Raw genomic sequence first — 20,069 nt, forward strand, 5'->3', positions numbered from 1 at the left:
TCAGGAGACAGAGCCGACATAAGTGCTATTAGCAAGTATAGCATTTGAACAATTGAGTAGAGTGAACATGTAGAGACGACTCTGCTCAGTGTAGGGCGAGAAGATCTTAAGCACTCTTTCTCGCGAGGTTTGCTCGCTGAACATGGTGGTATGCTTGCACAAATAACAAACGGCTTCTCGTTCGCTCCATATATTCAGCGTCTTCGTTGCAAGGCGGCGTTTCTAGATATATTTCCAATCTGATCCACCTTGTACACAACCCGCTAGAACTTCTTGCTGGACCCTCTCTACATTCCAAAACATGGGCAAGACGCGCACTCGATTTGAACCTGTCAATCTTCCCCACCTGCTAAGTCTCTTGAACTCCTCCTCCAACAACAAAACTCCAGCAACCTCCTCCGCTTCGTCTACCTCGAGCAATCCTGTCATAGCCAACCACAACGACCGCCCAAGATCATCCAACCACAAAATCATGCCAGCCCGCCACACCTGGCTCCCGGAGGAGCGCGACGTCCTCCACATCTGCTTCAAAGAATACAACCTCGACGACGGCCGCACGCGCGAAGCCTACACGATCTTCTCGGAACTCTTCAAATGGTCGCACAACTTCAACCAAGTGCGAGACGAGTGGCGTATGCGCAGCAAGGCTGGCAAGAATCTTTCTTGGGGTACAGCGCACGACAAGACGCTTGACAAGTATGATGTTGCGGAGCAGACAAGAAGAGCTGCGATGCGCGTCAAGGTCCTGCGGGTCGCTGGTAAGAAGGAGTTGGGGATGAAGCCCATTGCTGGATATGAGGAGCTTCATGCTGCCGGACTTGCTACTTTAGCGGTCGAGGATAATGCGGTCCGTGCTTCTGCCTCAACTGCTTTAACTGCCTCGAGTGCTTCAACTCCCTCGAGTGCTTCAACTACCTCGAGTGCTACAACTGCCTCCGGTGCGAATGCTGCACCAAACGCCGCCTTGGCGACTGCTCCAGATCCAGAGTCGGCCGGCTCGAGACCAGGTGCAATGACTTCACCTCGCGCACCAAAAGACCCCTTCAAGCCAATGTCTTCCACCTCATCCTTGATTGGGCATCTCCCACAGGATTCCAACGTGTCTGTTTCGCGCAAGCCCATCGCCGAGCAAATGAGACTGCAATCGAACGAGGCCGCACAAGACGTACCACCCGACCACATCATGCGTGAAGCTGCAGACAGAGCAGCAATGCCGCCTCCACCACTTCCAGTCCATAGAGACATGATGGACATCAATGACGCTCCCCCTGCGCAACAAGCAGCTCCTCACCGGCGTACGGCAAGTCGTCAACATCAAGACGTCGCAGTGGAGACTGGTAGAAACGCTGAGTTGTGGATGGTTCATTACATGGACCTTCACCCAAACCCGCACCACTCAGGTACTGGCCGTTTCGCAGATGAACCTCGCTTCCGCTACGCGCGAGGCTTCAAATTCAACGGCGACGAACATCCTGCTTGGAGCCATGCCGGTCAAGTCATGCGTATCGTGGCTGATCAAGACATTGCCACTACAGTCCCGAGGCGATTGGAAGATGTGATGGTCTGTAGCAGGCACTATTGCGAGATGTGCTTCGACACATCTTGGGACGAGGAGTTGGAGGGAGATAGCCCGACAGGTGGATTGCCCTTCGTCCACACAAAAGACTGCATTGAAGAGGATGATGGCATTCTTGTATTCGCTCCTGATCTTGGACAGGATTACGAGGATGAGGTGGAGTGCCGCATGGAGCGCAAGCGCGTACGGTTTTTTCACGGCGATGAGAGTGCTGTTGTGCTGAGCGCCGTGTGTGTTGCTGAGAGCTGTCAGCGCTGTTCTCACCGAACGCCTCTCTCAAATGCGGCTAGCTTCGAGGCCGCAAAGCTGAGGCATGGCGATCTTTCAAGCCAAGGTCCCAGCAATGAGGGATCGAACGACGCTGCTGTAGGCTCTACTGAGACAGGCGGCAACAAGAGCGCTTCCACCGACCAACCTCCGGCGAGAAGCACACGCAGTGGTGGCCGTCGCGATAAAGGCAAAGGCAGGGCCGTTGAAGTCAATGATCAAGGCAAGACTGCTAAGCGCAGTGCTGCACCGAAGGTCACGAACCTGAACGTCCCAAAGCCCGCCACCGAGATGCCTGTCGAACGCCTACCGATGGTGCACTTCACCAACCTCTCTCACAGAAGGGACGTCAACGGTAGCCGCTACCAAGCACTCCATCCACACAAGTTCGTCGACGATACTGATACGTACCTCCGTGGCGGGCAGGTGTACAGCGTCTTCTTCTACGCTTGGGATGATCTTCCTGCGCGATTTGAAGATGTCACGATTTGTTACGATCGTGCCTGCGAAGTGTGCTCGCCTGGTTATCAGGATGAGACCGGTGCGTCTGGGAGCGGGCTGCCTTTCGTGCATCTCACAAGCGATACGTGGAGTCGAATGAGCAGGCCGCCAGATGAGCTTTACTTCAAGCTTGAGAATCAGCTCAGGGGCGTTGAGTGGGACGTCAACGAGTTTCCGAAAGACGGCGTCAGGGAGGTGATTTGCAGTTCGGAAGGCAAGAAGATCAAGGTTCGAGTTGAGGTCTGTGATCTTGAGGGATGTAGGAGATGTCATCCAGAGGACATCGATCGACGAAGCGATGAGGAAAAGGCTGCTGTTGAGACGGAGAAGGGGCTCTGGAACGATCGCCAAGCGGCACTCTACGTGAGTCTGGGGCTGGCTGCTACTGGACCGGAATACCTGCCCGAAGACTTCGACAACAATGCTCAGGCCAATGCGAACCAGGCAACCCCACAAGCTGGTCCGTCGAACGCCATCTCGAGGAACAAAGCAACTATTCCTCAGCCGAAAGCTCTACGGATGGTTCACCGTAAGCAAGTAGTTTTCGAAGCTCATCAGGCCCGCTTGGACCAGTCTGGCCGTACCCTCAAAGTCATCGATGACTACTTCGTGCCCGAGGGCTCCGATGTCTACCTCTCTGGAGGACCAGTCTACAGAGTCACCTTCCCAGACGGTACCACGAGAGACGTGAAGTGCTGTTTGGTCTCAACATGCGGGCCTTGTCAGCATAAGAAAATGCTCAAGGTCCCTAAGGAGGGAGATCGTTGGTTTGGTGAGGGGTTTGTGCATCGAAGGGAACTCGTGGAAGATGGTGGAGTTGGCAGCGCGAAGTCTTTCGATCCGGTAGCGGGTCAGACATACGGCATTCCGAAGAAGGAGGTGCTGTTTGAGATGGATGTTGCATTGTTTCAAGGAGCGGATGGTGTTATGAAAAAGACTGGCTGTGCGGTTTGTGTTGAGGGAACGTGTGAAGAGTGTGATCAGTAGCAGGTGGAGAGGGAGAGGGATGAGGTCACGCGTGGGGCAGGTGCGATTGTGTTTCAGGGTGATGACAGCGACCGCATGGATGTTACTTGAGGATTAAGTTGATGCATTGCACTGCTGAGAATTGGGCTGAACAGGATTGAACCATCATGAATAGCAAGTTCCACTTCAACACGAGGGATCAGGACCCTTCCTTCAGCATGTCTTGAAATTGTATCTCGTCATTTTGGAACTTCAGCTAATCTGCGGTCTCCTTTCTAGTCATCAATCAAAAGCTCTCCTCTGAGCGCTTATGCTCGACGACCAACAACAGAGCCCGTTATCAGTATCCCGGAGAACAGGGGCATCCTTCTATGTTCTTTGTCCTGACCCGGCGCATTGGAAGCCTTTGAAAGACTTGGACCATGGCTTTTTGTGACTTGAAGTGCCGGAAGCGTCGATAATGATCACAACAAAGACGATGTTCTCCTCGAACAGGACAGTACGGTAAAGAGAATTTCCCTCCTCCCTGGGTTGAACTGATATTACATTACGAATCATACCGTGTTCTACATCAGACATACATCCAGCTCAGCGAGACTACGCGTCTCGCCATGCCACCAAAAGCAGCGAACGGCGCRGCGGATACGTATCGACACCAGTGGCGTCCAGAAGAGCGAGATACACTCCGGATTTTGTATGACGAGTACAATCTCAGCGATGCAGACACATTCAGCATCTTTACCACCTTGTTCCCTTGGGCAGTCGGTAGACATGTCGTCGTCAAAGATCATTACACTAGTCGTAATGCAAATAACCGGTCCGAGAAATGGGGCCGTTACCACACTAGGAACCTCAATGACTTCAACTTAACGGAGCGGACTAATCGTGCTACTGCTCGAGTGCAGATTATACAGGCCGCGAGAGGACTACCAATAACACTCACTCCAACCCCCGCAATCCTCGCACTGCACAATACCGCCCTTACTACCATTCAAAATGCTCCACCAGGGACGACTTTTCTCCCGGTATATGCGGATCACAAGGCTTTGGATCGTGCTAGGCCGAAGATGAAAAAGGACGGAACTACTGCTGCCCCAGCAGTGGGATCTCAAGCTCCTCCATCTGGGTGGGTTCAGCCTACTACACAAGGATTTCAACAGACAGGTGCTGCGGGTGCAGTAGCCGGACCTTCAACGTTACCACCCCCACCGCCAGCGACGACACAGTCGACGAGTTCACAGTCTAACCCGAATATACCGCGCTTTCCATCCTCGGCGATCGATCCTCAACTCGGAGGATCAAACTTCAACCCGACTGGGACTGCCTCAGGCCTCGATAATCTTGACATTAATGATTTCCTCCCGGATCTGGGGAACTTGCCGCCACTGGCCCAACCATCTATTTTACAGAGCGGCTCAGGCGTAACGGGAGCGAATGGAACTACATTACCTGGCCAAGGATTTGGAGGTGTCGGTCAACTCGTTCAAGGCTCTCTATTCGATCAAGACGCTCCATTTGATCAAGGTTTTCCGGAAGGGAACGTCACGAATGAACCCACGCAGACGGGGGGAAACGCGACTCTCAAAAGATCAGGAGGGCCCCTTGAGAGTTCGGGGCCGAAGCGGCCAAAAACTGGCACCAACGTAGATGATACGCAGCAGAACTTACCTGGAGTCAGTCAGGCTGTTGCCATAAATCAACCGACTGAGCCCGAGGATAAGCTAGAGATGGTCCACCAGAAAGACGTGAAGGTGAACCCAAACTTCAATGCCAATCGGCCAGCTTTCCGGGTTTCTTTCAAAAATCTTTTCGATACAGGGAGAGTGTGGGAAAATGGCGGAGAAGTGATCAGGGCTCTCGTTATGGACATGGGTGATCCAAGGGGAACCGAGAGGGATGTGATGATCTGCGATGCGAAATTATGTCCGGACTGCGGAGGTTCCGGTACCATGCCCAACACAACATCTCCTGGTCTTGCTATCCCGCTCGTACATTTCCGACAGTGCAGTCCAGAGCCAGCGGGCGCCAGTTTTGTGCCCCTCGTTCGCGGTCGGAGAGTCCAAAAAGGCCGGATGGGTGAAGCTCGTCAAGCAAAATGGCTCTGGTTCTCTCGGGGGGATCGAGACAAGATCTCCGTGCAAGCTAGTGTCTGTGTGCCATCCTCTTGTGAGATTTGCACACTAACAGATGGAATCGGAGGTCCTATTCCGATCGACCCACCTGCTCAAGTCTCGTCCAACACTGCATTGGAAGAAACTCGTATCACTTTTTCGAATGTTCTAGCCCTGGGACCCCCATTCTTGCCAATGGTGCATAGGAGTGACCTCGTTTCCGGTCTGCTTGGCGGACTTCCCGTGGAAGGTGAACCCTTATGGCAGGTTGAGCAGGTCAAGCTATTCGGGCCAACGAATCCGATGTACAAAAGGGGCGGTCCTGTAATCCGCATGCGCATTCGGATGGAGAACAAGACTACGGGCAAGTCTGTAAATGCTTACGGGCCTGTGATGGTCTGCGACCGAGAACATTGCGGGAATTGCGCAGGGGAGAACGCTCTGCCTGGTCCTAGTCCGTACAGAGGATTTCCCTTCATTCACAGCAGCGAGTTTACTCAACCAGAATCATTCACGCCTCCTGAGCATAGCACCTTACTTACTGACGACGCAACCACCACTGAAGCTACCTTGCGGCCAATCAGATATGATTTGCAGAACAACTCGCAAATTGTGGTGACGGCAGTGTGCAATCGAGGAAAATGCACTCTTTGCCCATTGCCGGCGGAGCCCAACAAGTTGAAAATGGTACATTACGTTGATGCCGAGCAGGTGAACCGACCGGTTGTTGGCGCTCCTCGATATCGCACGACTACTTCAAATATGTTTGACGACTCTCATTCGACACCCAGCTTTGTTGAAACCTGGAGACGAGGAGGGCCAGTAATCAATATCCAAGTCACCGGAGACTCCTCGGGCTATCATCACGTTATGCTCTGCGATGTAGCGCAATGTCAGTATTGCATTTCCAAGGGATTATCCGGGATGAGCGCAAATCCAACTGGCGACTTCTACAAGGGACTACCGTTTGTACACACATCCGAGTGCACAAGCACTGTCTCAGGACTCCTCTTTGATCCGATTGGAAACGAGACCAAAGCTGTCTATGCTATAAAGGGGGGAGATCCAACGCTCTCCGACGTGACCTACTTCCAAGCAGGCGTTCCAGTCGTGCAGAAAAGCATGATTTGTCAATCCGAAACTTGTGCAAAGTGTAATCMAAGAGAGGCTACAGGTTTGAAGCTTGTTCATCGAAGAGACCTCCAACCTGACGGGTTTCCATCTCGCTATCGATGTCAGAGATCGGACATCAAAGGACGTGAGGATTTAGAATGGCACCAAGGCGGACCCGTCATGAGCGTTTTCATCGCCGAAACCCAGCCTAGGCAGGACATGGAGGTCATGGTCTGTCAATTCCAAGCTTGTGAAGGTTGTAGAGACGGTACCTCTCCCGAAAGGACTCACGTCGCCTATCGTCTTCCATTCGTACATTCGAAAGACTGCACCGCGGATGGTGGTGGCGGTAGGGTTACATTTCGTCCAGACCCAATTGCAAGATTGGATCAGGGAATAGATTGTCCGGTCACGCAGCGGCAAGTCATATATCCAGCAAGAGGCGGCCCATTTGACGCACCTCCGAGATTGACGAGTGCAGTGTGCGTTCGGACGGACTGCGAAATCTGTAGTAGGACAGAAGAGGGTCTCGAAATATCTCTTGGCCTCGACGGGATAGCCCCGGGAGAGGACGATGGTGATGATCCTATCGATCTTGATCAGCAGGACTTCACTGCAGAAACCAACGTAGGGAATGGCGGTGGAAATACCATCCGGCCGACAGGACAAACTACGAACAGTAGTGGAGGAACAGGGACTCCATCAACCACTAGACCTATTGGCAAGAAATGGCCGCCGACAACAGGACCAAAGGCACCAAGAAAGCAAATTCGTGAGAGAACGCCTGAAAGAGTTCAGCCCCCTAGAGTAGCCAAAGCTTCCTCTCCTGCAGGAGGCAGCAGCACGAGTGGAGGAATAAGCAAGCCTCCTCCTACGAAGCCAACGACGAAGCCGACGACGAAGCCGGCAACAAAACCGACGACTAAACCAACACCTTCGCAGACGATTCCATCGACAACAACAACGACTGCAGCACCTGGAGGAAATGCACTACCAGGGGGCAAGACGACCTTCCCAACTACTTCAGCGATCAAGACGACTCTCCCAGCCACTTCTGCAGCACCAGCGGGTGGAACAGCTACTACAAATACAGCAGCAACACCAGCAGGCACTGCAGTCATTGCAGTAACACCAGGGGCAGCGAATCTCTTCCGAATGTGCCATTATCGGCACCTCGAATTCGCTGCCAACAGTGTAACATGGTCAGATCTCAACAGCAGGGGTAACTCCAAAAAAATCGGCGGAGTCCTTGTCAACAACTACTTCCTCCCCAACACCGGATTACCATGGGAGTGGCGAGGTGCTGTCTATCGTGTCAACTTTCCGAATGGCACAGTACAAGACGTCATGTCCTGTCGCAGACTCAAGTGTAAGACATGCCAGGGCAAGAGGAATGCGGTTGCTTCACCGAATGCTTTGAGATTTCCTTTTGCGCATCGGAGAGAGCTTGTAYCGAGTGCTGCTACTGGATTTAACTTTGTGCCTATTTTCAGGGGCAGAGATCATGTTTATACTGAYGATGCCAACATGGCTACTGTTACTGCACGGTTTGGACGAGCTGGGAATGCGGGTGCGTCGGCTATTATTACGCAGTGTCATACTTGTACGGCTGGGAACTGTCCGGATGATTGTGATGTTGTGGAGTCTGAAGAGGAAGAGGAGGAGGGGGAGGTTGAAGAAGAAGAAGAGGCAGAAGAAGAAGAGCAAGTTGAAGAACAAGGTCCGGTGGAAGAACAAGAAATGGCGGAGGGAGAACAGCCAGTCGAGGGAGAAGAACCAACCCAAGAACAGATTGAGCAGGGGGCGGGCGATGAAGGCGATCAAGGAGAGCCAATGGATGGCGAGGTTGACGAAGCAGAGGGCAGTGAGGAACAGGCTGACGACGATGGGGAAGATGATCTTGACGCAGACCCAGAATTCGAAGAGCCGGACGACACTCAGGATGAGGACTTCAATGAGTTGTACGACGTTTCTCCGCCTCTTAGGCGACGTCGGTGATGGACGACGCCATTTTGGAGTGGTGGATTGTGAGGTAGATGGGTAGAATCGTTATTGTTAGGTATGCCATTTTCGCACTACATGCGACATTTGTCATTGGTTCGTATGAAATCAATTCAAACTTCGTGAGCCACCACACGATGTTGTTGGGATTCGTTGATGTACAACTGATTGGAAGTCATGATATCCAAATGTTGAGACTTTCTCTTGCTGATACATCTTAGCTTTGAGGGCACTGCAAGTCTTCCTCCCGCCAGGGTCGTCGCACGTCAAATTAGAAACGGATCAAACTTGGTTCCGATATTCTAAATTGCTTGGAATCAACTTCATATTGGTTTCTGCGGTCACTCCGGTTCATGCGGAGTATAGGGGTCAAAAAATTACTGTGGCTTAGAGCTGCATGACCCCTACCCTAACCCTAACCCTAATTTACTTGCCTCAATGGGCGACGTCAGAGAGAGCTGGAGGTATCAAACAAGGGAGACAAATGTCAAAGACTCCCGCTTTGTTCCATTAGAGTCAGAAAGTCAGAATCTGGATCATTGAGTCGGGCTTTGTAGTGTTAAAAAGTGCCGGAACCGGTGGAAGAGCTCATCACAACAAAGACGACATCTCCTCTCGACAGCAACTATGAGGAAAGATGACATTCCGAGTCTTCCATCGTCTCATACATTACAGTAAGAGGTCACCAGACGCGCCTTCACTCGGTCCAGCTCACAATCGACAGCACTTTCAAGCAAGCCATGCCGCCCAAAGCCTCAAGACATAGATGGGGGAGCGACGAACGTGACGTCCTGCACATACTCTTCATCGAATATCGACTCCAGGCCCTCGGCGGCTCCAAGACGGAAATCGACGCTGGCACAGACATTGCTCATGCGCTCTTCTCGGAGCTTTTTCCATGGGCTTCCAATGAGCGAAACAAAGTTCGTGATCAATGGCGAACGCGTTTGGCTCCCAGAAGACCCTCTACATGGAAGAGCGCTCACGAGAAGTCTCTTGTCAACTACACGCCCGAGGAACGGGCGAATCGTGCCAGGCTCCGAGTGTTGATTGTCCAGGCTGCGGTCAATCAAGGGATCATTTTGAACCCGCCAACCTTGTTCCTGGGACTGCACAACGCCGCAAAGACGACAGCGCTGGCTGTAGGGCCTGTGACGAGCGAGGAGATTGCCGCAGCCGCAGCTTCAGGAGGAAGTGCGCAGACCCAAGGATCTCTTGATCTCGGCATCACAGTAGCTCACACGGCCACCCCTTCACCCAGGAAAACACTTGCCAAGCCCCGCCAGAAGGATCGTAAACTACTCTTCTCCCCAGGAGAGGGATCAAGAATTACTCAAACTACCACAAAAGTGCAGAAAGATCAAATACCAGGCTTGAACAGCAATAGCATCTGCATGGTCCATCGTTCCCAGGTCGTTCCTTTCGAGAATCGTGGTGAATCGGGACTGGAGCTGATTTCCAGATATCAATGCCAATTGGATGATTTGATGGACTCCACATCACCAGTCTGGCTTGCCGGTGGACCAGTGCTGAGGGTGCTTGTTCGCGACAGCTCGCAGAAAGCTGGCCGCAGTGCCTCCAATGATCGACAGGGCGTGCTCCGCGATGTCATGCTCTGCCAGTATGGTGTCTGTTTCTCATGCAACATTGGCTCGCGGCGTGCATACAAGCCTTACACGACTCCATTCGTTCATCGCAAGGCATGTGTTGTGGGGAACGGAAAGATTATCTTCGCGCCTTCAGCTCGGGCAAGGAGAGACCAGGTCGTGAACTGCCTGGTTGAGGTTGAGCAGAAGTTRGTCAACTATCTCCTTCCCAGAGGCRATGGGGTGGAAGGGGTGAAAAACACCCCAATCATGAGTTCAGTCTGCATCGTTAGAAGTTGCGCCGTGTGTCGTACTTCGACAGAACTGGTGCCAACCAGGAAGCGCATTGGATATACGATGAAGCCTTCACGCCCGAGAGTATCGAGCGCACTGAGCAGTAGGGGCTTCGTGAAACCACCACTAGCAAGCAAACGTCCTGGTGAGTCGTTACAGACACCGCTTTCGAAACGAAGGTACTTTGGCAACTCTAGTGGGATTAATCAACGACAGATCAGATCTCGAAACGTTGAGACGGGACAAGGCTCTGACAAACAGTCTGCACCTGGACAATCTGATCCATCCTCGTCCGGGGCTGTAAATGCGCACCAAATTGGAACTGTAGGCACTCTATCTGGAGGTATTCGCACAAAGCCTGGATTCGGGAAAGCGCAGCAGGATCAATCCATCCCAATAGGAGCTCAAGAGAAGTCCAAAACAACGAAGCCATCCGAGCCGCCGCGCAGGCTGCAGATGATACATCGCGATCAGCTGTTCACAAACATTGGGAACGTCGGTCCTGTTCGCCCTGACGAAACCAAATGGTGGACCAATTATGGTTCGATTTTCAAAGAAGGACCAGCTTGGGAGCAAGGTGGTGAGGCTGCCTTGGTCCTGGTCAGGGGCTCACCGGCAGGAAAATTCGTCGAATGGCATCTTATGGTGTGCAATCCGAAGTACTGCCCAGACTGTCTTCCCGAAGGCTCAGACAACGGTCCGGGACCATTTGGTGGCCGGCCCTTTGTCCACACCAGTGAGTGCGAACGCTCACCTCAGGGTACCTCTTTCAATCCTCCACGAAACAGCATCTTGATCCGCCGCGAGACAGACTATGCTCGATCTGGCCCCAAAAATGTATGGTTCTCAGAGGATGGTGAGCGGTTTTTGGTGGAAGCATTGATGTGCGATACATCCAGATGTCGGTTCTGTACAACACAGCCGGCCTCGCCTTCTGGGAATGGAGGTGCCTCGCGAGAGAATGGGAGGGATACAACGCCCAACAGTGGAAAGAGAGCCCAAGAGGATCGTTCTAGCGCACCACCCAACAGCGGAGAGGCATCTCAAGTAGACGGACGCGGCTTTGCATTGCTCGAGCCAGGACGAGTCGACGATACAGACGCTACTCTACGCATGGTGCACTATCGAGATCTCACACCAAACGAGGACGAAGATGGCTTCACACCGGACGGAGTCCCTCAAATGACCACAGAACACAGGCACATTTTTGCCGCACCCGAAAAGATGTGGCGCTTAGGCGGCTCGGTAATGAACGTGCTGGTCTTGGAGACGACACGCAACGGCCAACACATTCCAGCCGCTGAGTAACATCTCATGGTATGCGATAGGGACTTTTGCGAGAGTTGTGTTGCATCGAGCGCTACGGCTAGACCAGGATTCGTCGTCAAGACCAAGGGACAATGGTACAAGGGCTTTCCATTCGTTCACCGGAAAGACTGCGTGGTGACTGCCGCAGGCTTAACCTTTTCTCCGCATTGGGCTGTTGGCAACTTTGGACAACCACAGGTCACTGCATATCAAGACACCGTAACCTTTTTTGAAGCTGGTAAAAGAATCAAAGCCAGAAGTTGGGTATGTGTGGTCGCGAATTGCTTTTCGTGTACGCGCTCAAAAAATGATCCACGGCCAACATTGGACAGCGAGAATATGCTTCGCATGGTACACAGGAGAGACTTGCATGACAACAAATATCAGGATCACTTTGCAGATGGTCGTCAGAGTCGATATGCATGCCTGTGGAACAGGACCTTTGGCCGTGCGGTTTCAGAGTGGCATCGTGGTGGAAGCGTGACGAAGCTTTTCGTCCCGGATGAGAACCATCCTATGCTCACTCGAAGACGAGCTGACGCACCCGATGTCGACGTCTTGAGTGAAGATGACCCTGCGGGTGAAGTCCTTGATATCATGCTTTGTCAGTGGGGACGATGCCAGTCGTGCCCACTTGGCGCACGACTGGCCTACAAGAGTTCAAGGTCGCCTTTTGTGCACAGCAAAGACTGTGTAGAAGATGAAGATGCCGGAACTCTTACATTCCAGAATGACTGCTTCGATGATTTGAGGATGGAGAGTTCGGCAACTAGACAAGCGACTGTGGTCTTCAGTAATATCCGGAGAGACCAAGGCGCGCCTGCAACTATTCAGAGTGCTGTCTGCTTGCGGGAGGAGTGCTCCGTTTGTGTTAAATGGGATGAGGAGCAGGCGGCCTTGCGCAAAGCTCAGGAGGAAGAGTACAATACGGAAGAGAGCGACGAAGATTCAGAACTCAGCGATCCAGAACCACAGACCAAGGAGAGGGACGACTCACCAGAAGGATCGGGGTTGGAATCAGAAGATTCGGCGTCGGAATCAGAAGACGAGGAGCCACCGACGAAGAAGGCGAGGACAAGCAGGGCGGCAGCGAAAAAGGCTGCTGTCAAGAAAACTGCAGTCCAGAAGAGCGCAGTGACGAAAAGTGCCGTCAAGCAAGCTGCAGCAAAGCAAGCCGCAGTAAAGACCCCCGCAGTGAAGAAAGCCGCAGCAAAGAAAGCCGCAACTGTTCCAGCAGTACCCTTAACAACAGGCCCACAAAACCCTCTAGGTCCAGGTCTCCGAATGTGCCACACAGATCAACTCCAAATCACCGCGACCAACATCGACTGGATCGGTACCGCCRGCCTCCGGGCTCAGACCACTGATCTCTACTATATCGCCGAAGACCACGCCAGCTATCTATATGGCGGCCAAGTCTTCCATGTCACTTTGCCAGATGGTACGATCGTGGAGGTCATGGGTTGCGTCAGGGCCAGATGTCAGAGTGATAACAAAAGTGGAATCGCCGCGGATTTTGCGAATAGTCCGCTTGCTGGACGACCTTTTGTTCATAGGAGGGATCTTACGGTTATTAATGGCTTGTCGACTTTTACGCCTGGGGCGTTGCAGGCTATTGAGACTTTCAGGCCGGTTATACAGATGCAGAGTAGGCAGGTGAGATTTGCGATTGCTGGGAAGACTTTGCAGACTCGTGTTTGTGTTGCTGGAGGATGCCGCAAATGTGGCTAGAGTTTGTTAACTGTCTGGGACGACGGCGGGACGTGATGACTGGTAAGGGACAAGAGAAGGAGGTTCGCAAGTGCAGTACTTGGTCAGGAAGGACTCAAGAGCTGTAATGAGACGGAATTTTGCGGAGACGGTAGTGAAGCCTCGAAGGTGTTTGGAGATCGGGAGTTGATGGAGGCCTTTCGCAAAGTCGACGAGGAATTTGAATTTCAGGGGAAGGAGAACCTGTCTAGATTTTGGGCAGGCAATTCGATTGCCGTGTTTGTAGATTTCATTGAGCTTATACTTGTCAATATTCAAACGATTGCTTTAATATCTTGTCCGGAGCACATTACTACGCACATGCACTTTTCCTCGGTGTGAAGCTTGAGATGTGGTTGTTCCCAGCTGTCGATGCGAGGGTAAATATTTTTCCGGTAGCACCTCAGAGTACACACAACCTTGAGATATCTACGGATTACAGTCATAATACAACAAGCTGATATACCAGGCACAGCTCAATGATCCATATACTCTAAACTTACACCCCAAGTTTCCACCTCACCCCAACCCTTGCTATAAGCTTTGCTTCACCCAAAATTACCTCGGATGAGGTCGCAATATGGAGCATCTTTCCTGCTGAGCGACTCGACCGAAGGAGCTGGACAGACCGCTAAGCATGCGGAGCGACATCTCACGACCAGTATCTTCCGGATCCTGCTCTGTGGCTGTTCACGGGTACACATGTGACCGCTGATTGGGTTCAGGAGTGACTACTACGGTCCGAGAGCTTGCAAATCTGATTGGAACTCATCTGCCACAGCTCACTGATCGGAGTACATTGGTTGCATGAAACAAAGAACGATCTTCAATCTTCCTCCACTTCAGGCTGAAATATCGAGTTCTTTATCCTCAAGGCCATTGTTCTGGCATGGAACCACAACGAATCCGGCCATAACCCATTTATCCCTGTTGACGACGATGGCACCCGCGTCAACGCTTCAACACAACATTGAGAACGTTCCCAAGATCAGAATGGGACAACAAGGCAGCACAGATTCCAATGATGATCAGAACAAGCGGAAGCGGGGAAATGACGACGACGAAGAAGACAGAGCAGCAAAGAAGTCCAAGGCCGACAACGATCCATCGAATATCTCTAATGGCGCTTCGTCCAATGTACCCGCCCCAGTGGAGAGACTCATCCCAGTGGTTGATCCTACAAATGCGATCGGCCTGATCATCGATCCTGCGCCGATTCCAGAAGACAAGATGAGGCTTAAGATGGTTCACTTCTCCGATCTTGTCCTCAATACAGCCGCGAATGGAGCCGCTATCCCAGGCGTACCAAAGTACAGAGCATCCTACGACGACCTTTTCGACCACGATAGCGACGACATCATGTTCGAAAAAGCCGGGCCAGTCATGTCATTGTTCATACCAGGAGATGCCCAGAGGCCAGATGCCGATCATCATGTTATGATTTGCGCTGTACGATGTTGTCAACATTGCTTGGATGCACCGAATTCTAAGATGTCCTCACCTTTGACCACATTGGATACGGGTAACATCTACCAAGGGCTACCTTTTGTGCACAGTACCGACCGTATGATATCATRGGACGAAAATGGCACGAAAGCTCCAGTATTYCAACCTCACTGGTCCATTAACCTCCTATCTGTCTTTAAAACACCGCCTAGAGCAAGGATTGGCTACGTGTTGTTCTACGAAGGTGGCGAAGGCTTTGCTCAGCAGTCCATGATCTGTGAGCCCGCAATGTGTCCTAAATGCAGACCAAACGACGAGATGGAGCTACAAATGGCTCATCGAAGGGACTTGAAATCTATTCGGGATGGTTCATTCTCCGCTAGTAGAGCAGGCCCATCGACAAGCTTTCAATGCACTTCTCAAGACTTGTTTGGCAGAGATAACACTTTCTACCATTCTGGAGGACCAGGCCTTAGGATACATGTCCTCGATGGATCCTACGATACCGATGTGATGGTCTGCCAATATCAGGTTTGCTCTTATTGTGGTGACGAGAGCAGAGATGCGCGAACGCCCAATGCCTATAGACTTCCCTTTGTGCACGGCAAAGAGTGCACTGATAATCTCACAACCGGAGAGTTGGATTTCACTCCCTCAGTACACAAAGAGTTGGACAAGGGCGGAGAATACAAGATGGAGCGTGGAATGGTTCGATACAACGAAAGGGGAACAGAAAGAAGGAAAAGGGGCATCATTAGCGCCGTCTGCGTCGTTGCGAGTTGTTCCATTTGTAGCCAGGCAGATGTGCAGCCTGTGAAAGAAGTTATCACGATCGATGATGATGATGATGGAACTGATTCGAGTCTTTCCGAGCTTACTTCGGGGGAATCCTCGGCAAACGATACCTCAACTGGAGCAGCACAGCCTAACACACCCAACGCTGCTCCTTCGGGCGGTCAGGAAGATGAAGACGACTCTCCTGCCGACGGCGACAATAACGGCGATGCAGCCGTGAATGATCTCCTGGCGGATGACAACCAGGAAGCCCCTGAGACAGGTCCAGTTGGACAGTCGACGACTRGAAAAGACGCTACAAGGCTTGGGAGCCAAGCAGCGCCGCAAAACGGGACTTCGATAGCGTCAACGGCAGGACAAACTCAAGCATTACCTCAAGCTCAGCAGGCTGGTCCTGCTGCCGCAGTCACCGCTCCAGTAGCCCCAGGACCAACCTTTGCATTCAGGATGTGCCATTTAAAACATCTTGACTTCCGTTCAACTGGCGTATATTGGAACATCCCACGTGGAGAATCGATATCAACCGACAACGGCGGCTATTTCGTCGCCAACAATTGGATAAGCCGAAAATACGGCGGCCCTACCTATCGAGTGACATTCCCAGACGGCACGCAGCAGGATGTCATGGCCGATCGGCGGCATAGATGCAATACGTGTAGGAAGAGAGGGCCAGTTCGTAGTGGCAATTCGAACAATGGTATGCCTTTTGCTCATCGACGGGAGCTGGTTCTTGWCCCTGCGACGCAAATTCGAACTTTTACGCCGATGCATTGGGATGCATATGGCTTTTTACGGGATGGTACGCCTGTTGCGACTGTCTCTGCGACGTTTTCGCGTGCTGGTCCTGGTGGAGCGACGGCTATTTCGACGCAATGGGAGACCTGTACGAGTGGCAATTGTACCGATTGTGACGAGGCGGACGCTGCCGAGGCAGCTGCGGCAGCAGCGTAAATGGTGATGGAGCGAGAGAAAGATCATGAAGATCAGGAGGCAGGRGCTTGGAATTGGAGCGCGAAGAGGATGAATTCATTGTCAGCAAGGAGAGAACGACGATGATGGTGAGCGTGAGAACGAAGATGGGTGTCTCGACTAAAGGTACAACTGAGTTGGATAATAGTGATGAAGAGCCAGCCTCCTGTTAGAGAATGCCTAGGCTATATCTGACGCGAGTCTCACTCTTCCCATTCCCATGTGTGTTGCTTCGAGAGACTTTTGCTTTCGACAGTTTAGTCAGAGCCCAAATCCAGGGTCCGGTATGGCTGGACTTGTTACGGAACGGAAAAGGGGCGTGGATCACTATGTTGTAGGTATCAATCGGTCTCCCCGGAATCATCTACTGACGACCCGTCAACTCTAGAAATGGAAGTCTCGCGCTAGTTCCACCATCTTGGTCGTTGTCGCTTCAAGTGGTTTGTATACCCACTCCATCACAATTTTTCAGAGACAGCAAGCAAGTTTGAGCAGAGAAGGATGTCAATGAAGGGAAAGCACCAGAATGTGAGGCAGGAAATCTTGGACCTGGTTAGGAAGAGTATTCTTGATTCCGTTGAGTGTCTCATTGGTATCCTCTGCTGATTGAAGGGTACCCGAAGACGTCCGGTGAGCGCTGAAATAGTGAGGTGGCATTTACATGATGTGACTTTTCCGATCCGTGTCTACAATACGACATTCGTGTTAATATCCCTTTACAAGAGTGCAGCGGCCGAGAACAGAGATCTGGCACAGCCGTTTGCCATCTAGTAAAGCTGCTGGGACCCCGAGTAGCGTCTTTACATAAACCTGGGCTTTGCCTACCGCGCACTCAGAACGTTCGATTGCCGTCCGTTCGCCTTTCAATCCATGTTAGCTTCGTTGGCTTGCCCATGGTATATGTGGTCGGTACGTAAGGAAGATTAGATTAAACCTTGCCTCATACATATATGGAAGGTATCATGGTACGTAGAAAGAGAGAAGCGTCTGAATGAAGGTAAGGCTTTGCTCTCGCTGAGAAGGAGAGATGTGGGCGGGACAAATGGGAACGTTGGCGTATCTTGTAACGACGCGAACAGTCTACTACATCTACTTGACAGTCTCGAAGGATCTCACGGGGAAATCTTACGGTAGAAGCTCTTTTCTCTTTCTCCTAGTTTCTTTGGGTAAGAGTCGCAAGACTAGCAGATCATTCTGCGAACATCGATTCTATTGCAGTACATTCTTCCACATACTATCGTCAAGAATGGAAGCAAAGCTTGATAAAGAGCTCAATTGATAAATACAGCACGTCCGGCCCTCTGTTCCCTCCTCACCCACACCTTGCTCAGGAGTTCTTACAGACAAACACATTTTGGTTCAACTCAACAACAACAGCAAAAAGTTCAACATGGCTACTGATCCCACTGACGTCGGTCCTGCTCCTGGGAGCTCCGCAACAAATCCCGGCAGATTGAGAATGTGCCACTACCGTCACCTGACTTTCACCAAGTTCTATCCCATATGGGGCAATCCCTCAAGAGTGAGCGCAAACCTTGTTGATAAGTACTTCGTTCCGGAAAATCTGTACGCCTACAGATCAGGAGGTCCCGTGTATGAGGTTCAGTTCCCAGACAATGCGGTCATGGAAGTGTTGACTTGTCGCATGGAGAAATGCTTCTCTTGCAAAGCCAAAGGCCTGGCAGCAGTCAAGGAAGGTCCAACCTCGAATGTGCACTTGATCCATCGCGTCGATACGAAGATGGATCCTGGAAAGACAATTCCGAGGTACATCGCCAAGCCAAAGACACGATACGAGCATCCTGATTGGCAGGCGATGACGGAGTTGAAGACAGTCATGTTTGAGCTCGGGGGTCCAGATGGAGAGTCTTCTGTTTACGTTGCGTGTCGGGTTTGTGTGGAAGGACACTGTGAGGCGTGTGACGATCGGGATAGGCGGAAGCGTGAAGGGCTGTTGTTGGAAGATGAACTCGATGTGGAGGAATTGGATGAAAAGTATGAGAAGGACAAGATCGAAAAGGAAGAACGCCAGAAAAGACGCGAAAAGAGGCGAATTCGCAGGGAACATCTCAAGAAGAAAGCTGAGCAGGAGGCGCTTGAGGCGGAGAAGCTCAAGAAGGATGGCCCGGACGAGGAGCCTTCTTGGGACGAGGATACCAATTAGTCAGAGCCGTAGGCAAGCGACTTGGAGGAGGCTATGCAGTAGGGAGTTGACGAGGAGGGAAGGAAAACAAGGTTGTTCGAAGTTGGATCAACGGAGAAGATGAAGGAAGAAACACCGTGCCGGGAAGGCCAGTGAACCTAGTGATCAGATTCGAGAATTCAAGCCTTTGCCAAAGGTGATGCAGAAGCCAAGGTWGGCAGAGAAGCTTCCCATTATTGGTTGTACTTCAATTTCCATCTCTTGATAGAAGTATCTTTTATGAACCACAGGGAGGTCCTCCCCTTGAGCAGATAAGAGCGAGCATTATCAGTCGCTTCGTTGCTGTATTGTCTTCTTCTTCTTCTTCTTCGGACTTGGTATAGTTCAATAAGGTCATTGAGACTCTGCCAGGTCATGTTGCCAAGAAGAGAAGATCATGACGAGATAGGGAGTATACTTCCAGACAGTACCTTTTCTGAATATGCTTAATACGTCGTCATGGTCCAGAGGGGATTGGACATGTCGGATTGCGGCCTTCCCTCTCTTGCTATGCTGTCTAGAGTATAGTCAGGGGGATGAGCATAGAGCCGAAGGTTTCTATAGACTCCTGGATATACGAGAATTGTATGCGGCGTTCGCAATGCTCGCATATTATTCTAAATATCCTTGGGAGAAGACGTGCTTGCTCTTCTACAAAGATCAACTGAGCACTTCCCACGAAGAATCAAAAATTGAAGAACGTACGTCCTATTGACTTCCTCATAAGAAAATGACATGTTTCTAATCACGGGTGTATTGTTTGGATGTGGCGTCAAAGAGGGCGCTTAACTTTCGGCAACAAGTCTAGCGTCGGTTAGTTGGGCTTAAGCGATGACATGAATACCTATGCAGGGTCTCCATCCCGACTACCTAGTACCTAGGTACCTTAGGCGGACAAACATGGATTTTAAGGATGATCGGTATGCCGTAATAGCAATGTTTCATAAAGCAATACTGTCTACGCATACGAAGGGGACGATACTAGGGGGGGAAAGTAGCGGTATCGTTAGCGTTGATGGCATTGATGGCATCGATAATAGCATCGATTGGTATCATTTTCAAAAAACTATCACTAACTAGATAGGGACAAGCGCGTCTTTTAATTGGCTTCGGAAGCGATCGGCACGCGGACCGACCTTAGTACACGATGACTAATAGCGTCAATGGCATCAATAACTGTTGATGGCATCAATTAGTAAGGATTA

The 20,069-nt window shown here is 51.4% G+C and overlaps 6 protein-coding genes across 6 annotated transcripts; all 6 read left to right on the forward strand.

Annotated features, from left to right (window-relative positions):
- Positions 1 to 301: 301 nt before the first annotated feature.
- On the forward strand, positions 302 to 3,331 carry RCC_08822 (uncharacterized protein; the record flags this gene model as incomplete). Its single annotated transcript, XM_023774068.1, has 1 exon — positions 302 to 3,331. The coding sequence occupies one exon, from the start codon at positions 302 to 304 to the stop codon at positions 3,329 to 3,331; it is 3,030 nt and encodes a 1,009-aa protein (XP_023629836.1).
- A 4,730-nt stretch (positions 3,332 to 8,061) lies between these two features.
- On the forward strand, positions 8,062 to 8,532 carry RCC_08823 (uncharacterized protein; the record flags this gene model as incomplete). Its single annotated transcript, XM_023774069.1, has 1 exon — positions 8,062 to 8,532. One exon carries the CDS (start codon positions 8,062 to 8,064, stop codon positions 8,530 to 8,532), a length of 471 nt encoding a protein of 156 aa, XP_023629837.1.
- A 743-nt stretch (positions 8,533 to 9,275) lies between these two features.
- RCC_12176 (uncharacterized protein) lies at positions 9,276 to 11,723 on the forward strand (the record flags this gene model as incomplete). The annotated part of the gene is made up of 1 exon (XM_023774070.1): positions 9,276 to 11,723. One exon carries the CDS (start codon positions 9,276 to 9,278, stop codon positions 11,721 to 11,723), a length of 2,448 nt encoding a protein of 815 aa, XP_023629838.1.
- A 753-nt stretch (positions 11,724 to 12,476) lies between these two features.
- RCC_08825 (uncharacterized protein) lies at positions 12,477 to 13,454 on the forward strand (the record flags this gene model as incomplete). The annotated part of the gene is made up of 1 exon (XM_023774071.1): positions 12,477 to 13,454. The coding sequence occupies one exon, from the start codon at positions 12,477 to 12,479 to the stop codon at positions 13,452 to 13,454; it is 978 nt and encodes a 325-aa protein (XP_023629839.1).
- A 957-nt stretch (positions 13,455 to 14,411) lies between these two features.
- Positions 14,412 to 16,664, forward strand: RCC_08826 (uncharacterized protein; the record flags this gene model as incomplete). The annotated part of the gene is made up of 1 exon (XM_023774072.1): positions 14,412 to 16,664. One exon carries the CDS (start codon positions 14,412 to 14,414, stop codon positions 16,662 to 16,664), a length of 2,253 nt encoding a protein of 750 aa, XP_023629840.1.
- Positions 16,665 to 18,072: 1,408 nt separating this feature from the next.
- On the forward strand, positions 18,073 to 18,846 carry RCC_08827 (uncharacterized protein; the record flags this gene model as incomplete). The annotated part of the gene is made up of 1 exon (XM_023774073.1): positions 18,073 to 18,846. The coding sequence occupies one exon, from the start codon at positions 18,073 to 18,075 to the stop codon at positions 18,844 to 18,846; it is 774 nt and encodes a 257-aa protein (XP_023629841.1).
- Between the last annotated feature and the right edge of the window lie 1,223 nt (positions 18,847 to 20,069).

This window comes from Ramularia collo-cygni (assembly GCF_900074925.1).
Source record: "Ramularia collo-cygni strain URUG2 genome assembly, contig: RCC_scaffold15, whole genome shotgun sequence".
NCBI classification, from domain to species: Eukaryota; Fungi; Ascomycota; class Dothideomycetes; order Mycosphaerellales; family Mycosphaerellaceae; genus Ramularia; species Ramularia collo-cygni.